Source organism: Coffea arabica, chromosome 3c (assembly GCF_036785885.1).
Source record: "Coffea arabica cultivar ET-39 chromosome 3c, Coffea Arabica ET-39 HiFi, whole genome shotgun sequence".
In the NCBI taxonomy this organism is placed as follows: Eukaryota; Viridiplantae; Streptophyta; class Magnoliopsida; order Gentianales; family Rubiaceae; genus Coffea; species Coffea arabica.
Window position 1 is genome coordinate 10,978,350 of NC_092314.1, and position 4,687 is coordinate 10,983,036.

At 42.6% G+C, this 4,687-nt stretch overlaps 1 protein-coding gene across 1 annotated transcript; it reads left to right on the forward strand.

Annotated features, from left to right (window-relative positions):
- The first annotated feature begins 387 nt into the window (after positions 1 to 387).
- Positions 388 to 4,319, forward strand: LOC113737344 (uncharacterized). Its single transcript, XM_072082931.1, has 7 exons — positions 388 to 446; positions 503 to 932; positions 1,197 to 1,751; positions 2,316 to 2,384; positions 2,505 to 3,022; positions 3,671 to 4,122; positions 4,186 to 4,319. Exons 1-7 carry the CDS (start codon positions 388 to 390, stop codon positions 4,317 to 4,319), a joined length of 2,217 nt encoding a protein of 738 aa, XP_071939032.1.
- The last annotated feature ends 368 nt before the right edge of the window (positions 4,320 to 4,687 follow it).

Here is a 4,687-nt window from a genome sequence, read left to right on the forward strand (position 1 = left end):
AGCCCAACTATGCACCGAACAGGCAGTCTAATTTCGTGCCAAATAAGCAACCAGGGTACCAGCAGCAATATCAACCCCGACCACTTCCGCCCCCGAGCTCTGGTCCATCTTTGGAGAAGATGATGAAACAAATGATGGCAACCATGACGCAAAATCAGCAAAGGACGGAGGCAACCATTATGCAAAATTAGCAAAGGACGGACTCTAAAATGCAGGACATAAGGAATCAGATAAGTCAAATGGTTACAACAATCAACCGTTTGGATTCCCAGAACCAAGGTAAATTGCCATCTCAGCCTGAATTAAATCCGAAGAACGTGAGCGCAATGACCCTAAGGAGCGGGAAGGAAATTCAGGGGCTTGAATCTGTGATCCCTAAGGACTAGGATGAGAAAAAGATTGACAATGAGCTTGAGAGGGAGGACAGCAATGGTGCAGATCCAAAGGTACTTCCAAACCCAATAATTACAGTTAAAACTAACCTACCTCCTTTTCCTAGCAGGTTGGAAAAATCGAAAAAACAGGATAAGAAGAAAGAGATCTTGGAGGTATTTCGCAAGGTGGAGATAAATATCCCCCTCTTAGACGCCATCAAACAAGTATCAAAATATGCCAAGTTCTTAAGGGACTTGTGTGTCAACCGAAGGCGATTCAGGAGAGATGAAAGGATCATTGTTGGGGAGAATGTGTCAGCGGTCCTGCAGAGGAAGCTTCCACCCAAGTGCGGGGACCCAAGTATGTTTACTATCCCCTGTAGAATAGGCAACACTGTGATTAGAAGGGCCATGTTGGATCTAGGAGCATCAATTAATGTCATGCCTAAATCTATCTATGCTTCTCTAAAACTAGATCCATTAAAAGAAACTGGAATAATCATTCAATTGGCTGACCGAACTAATGCATACCCTGATGGGTTGGTTGAAGATGTGTTGGTAAAAGTTAATGATTTGGTGTTTCCAATTGATTTTTATGTACTTGATATGGATGATGATCACTCCCCTGATCCCTCACCTTTGTTATTGGGTAGACCCTTTATGAGCACAGCACAAACAAAAATTGATGTTAATAAGGGTATCTTGTCCATGAAATTTGATGGAGAAATTGTGCATTTCAATATTTTTGATACTATGAAATATCCCTCGAACTCCAATTTTAGCTCTGTTTTTTCTGTGAGTGTTATTGACCCTGCGGTGCAGGAAATGTTTGAAACTGTTGGCAGGGATGAATTGAAAGTTGTTTTAACGAAGCATCTCGAGTTGGAGACAACTCCTGAGGTGGAGTGGAGTGAATATTTAAAATGCACGATAGGAACACTACACTCATTGCCAACCTCCACAAAAAGGTACGACGTTTCACCTATATTCATTCCCGAACCTCACCAGAGGGTATTGCCATCGGTGGTGCAGGCGCCTGTTTTGGAGTTGAAGCCCTTACCAGAGCACCTGAAGTATGCATATCTGGGTGACAATGAGACACTCCCGGTGATTATCTCATCGGCACTGTCAAAAACTCAGGAGGAAAAATTGATCCGGATCCTTAGAGAGCATAAAGAGGCGATAGGTTGGACAATCGCAGACATTAAGGGGATCAGCCCGGCCATCTATATGCACCGGATTAGACTGGAAGAGGATGCTAAACTTGTTCGGCAGGCTCAAAGGAGGCTCAACCCCCTCATGATGGAAGTTGTAAAAAAGGAGATTTTGAAATTGTTAGATGTGGGGATTATTTTTGCAATATCAGATAGCCCTTGGGTGAGTCCGGTCCAGGTAGTCCCAAAGAAGGCAGGAGTGACGGTGGAAGCCAACCAAACAGGTGAACTCGTGCCAGTGCGCAAACCCACTGGATGGAGGCAGTGTATTGACTACCGTAGGCTGAACGCTGTCACAAAAAAGGACCATTTCCCTCTTCCTTTCATTGACCAAATGGTTGAACGTTTGGCTTGTAGAGCTTACTATTGCTTTTTGGATGGATTTTCAGGATACTTTCAGATAGCAATTGCCCCAGAGGATCAAGAGAAGACAACTTTCACATGTCCGTTCGGGACTTTTGCCTATAAACGAATGTCATTTGGGTTATGCAATGCACCTGCAACTTTTCAAAGATGTATGGTAAGCATCTTTTCTGAGTATGTTGAGAAAATAATTGAGGTTTTCATAGATGATTTCAGTGTGTATGGTGATAGTTTTGATACGTATTTAGATAACCTGAAATTGATCCTGATAAGGTGTATAGAGACTAATCTCGTGCTTAATTGGGAAAAATGTCATTTTATGGTTGAGTACGGGATAGTTCTGGGTCATATTGTATCGTTTAAGGGCATTGAAGTTGACAAGGCTAAAATAGACATTATATCGGCATTACCTTACCCCGCAAATGTACGGGAGGTGCGTTCTTTTCTTGGACATGCAGGTTTTTACCGAAGGTTCATCAAGGATTTTTAAAAAATTGGAGTCCCATTGTTCCAACTCTTACAAAAAGATGTGACCTTTGAGTTCGATGACAAGTGTGAAAATGCCTTTAACAAGTTGAAAGAGTTACTGACCTCATCCCCGATCATCCAACCCCCCGATTGGGGTTTGCCATTTGAGATCATGTGCGATGCCAGTGATCATGCTGTAGGGGCTGTATTTGGACAGCGAGTAGGAAAGGCAACTCACATCATCTATTATGCATCCCGCGCCCTGAATGGGGTCCAGTTGAATTACTCCACCACTGAGAAGGAGTTTCTTGCAGTTATTTTTGCTTTAGAAAAATTCAGGTCATATTTGTTAGGTACTAAAGTGATTGTATTTTTTGATCATGCAGCATTGAGATACCTGATGACTAAGAAAGATGCAAAATCGAGGCTCATACGGTGGATATTGCTCATACAGGAATTTGACCTGGAGATAAGGGATAAAAGAGATTCAGAAAATTTAGTAGCCGACCATTTGAGTCGTATATCCGTTGGGGAGGATAATGAACCATTGAAGGATGCATTCCCTGAGGAGCATTTATTTTCTTTAAATTCTCAAATGCCTTGGTATGCCGATCTGGTCAATTATTTGGTAACTGGTAATTTTCCTGCAAGTTGGCCAAAATCGAAGAGGGATAAAATGAAAAGCGACGCCAAATATTTTATTTGGGATGACCCGTACTTATGGAAGAGATGTGCAGATCAAGTGATGAGGAGATGTGTAAGTGAAATGGAATTTCAATCGATTTTAGTTTTTTGTCATACTTTTGCATGTGGGGGTCATTTTGGACCTAAGAGAACTGCTCATAAGGTTTTAGAAAGTGGATTTTATTGGCTTTCATTGTTTAAGGATGCCTATGTGTTTTGTAAGTCATGTGATCGCTGTCAACGGGTAGGTAATATAGCCCGTAGAGATCATATGCCCCAAGTCCCGTTGATTTTTGTTGAAATTTTTGATGTTTGGGGTATAGATTTCATGGGGCCTTTTCCTACTTCATTTGGTTATATATATATTTTGTTGGCAGTTGATTATGTGTCTAAATGGGTGGAGGCCAAGGCCACTCGGACTAATGACTCGAAAGTAGTTGCAGATTTTATCAGGTCTAATATTTTTGTGCGATTTGGAATGCCAAGAGTTATTGTCAGTGATAGGGGAACGCATTTCTGCAACAAAACCATAGCTGCGTTGTTTCGCAAGTATGGTGTACTCCACAGGGTCTCAACGTTGTACCACCCCCAGACCAATGGTCAAGCGGAGGTATCGAATAGAGAGATTAAGTCCATTTTGGAGAAAATGGTGCGCTCCGATAGGAAAAATTGGAGTCAACGGTTGGAGGACGCGCTCTGGGCCTACCGCACTGCATACAAGACTCCTATAGGGATGTCACCGTACAAGTTGGTGTTTGGGAAGCCGTGTCACCTTCCAGTGGAGTTCAAGCACAAAGCCTTTTGGGCGATAAAGCAATGCAACATGAACTTAGAGGAAGCCGGTGCCCAACGAAAGTTGGATTTGCAAGAATTGGAGGAGATCCGGAACGAAGCCTACGAAAATGCATTAATTTATAAGGAGAGAAGCCAGACATTTCATGATCAACAAATTTCAAGAAAAACCTTTGAAATTGGTCAGAAGGTCCTCCTGTACCAATCCAGACTCAAGTTATTCCCAGGTAAGCTACATTCCCGTTGGATTGGACCTTTTGTTTTGACTCACGTTTTTCCCTATGGCGCAGTTGAAATCCGGAGTGCTAAGACAGACAACAAGTTTGTGGTGAATGGACACTGTCTCAAACATTATTACGAAGGTTTTTTGAGGGGAGAGGTGGAGACAATAAGTCTAGACGCACCACCGTGTCCTAATCAGTGACACTTAATCATGTCTAGCCAAAGACATTAAAGAAAGGCGCTCATTGGGAGGCAACCCAATTGTTTCTTTTAATTGTTTGTTTTGATTTCTTGTGGTAGTTTAAATATGTTTTCCTTGAGTTTGATTGGTTTCGGGTTTGAAATTTTCATTTTTGCTGATTTGTAGGTGTTCTTCTGTCATGACGCGCCCGCGCGATGACGTGGGGAGCGCTCACGGTCAGAGAGTTCTCCTGCTCTCATGACGCGCTCGCATCATGACGCCCAGGAAGCTCAGGGTCAGCAAGCTCTCTTGCTCTCATGACGTGCTCGCGTCACGTTCGCGGGAAAGGTAAGGATTCAAAAAAAAAAAATTCTTCTTATCACCATAGC

Excerpts from the sequence above, each read along its gene's own strand:
- LOC113737344 (XM_072082931.1), top strand. The coding sequence starts at position 388 with ATGAGAAAAAGATTGACAATGAGCTTGAGAGGGAGGACAGCAATGGTG. Across the intron at positions 1,752-2,315 it reads CAATATCAGATAGCCCTTGG|GGCATTGAAGTTGACAAGGC; the intron begins GTGAGTCCGGTC and ends GTATCGTTTAAG. Across the intron at positions 4,123-4,185 it reads CAGACTCAAGTTATTCCCAG|TTGAAATCCGGAGTGCTAAG; the intron begins GTAAGCTACATT and ends CCTATGGCGCAG.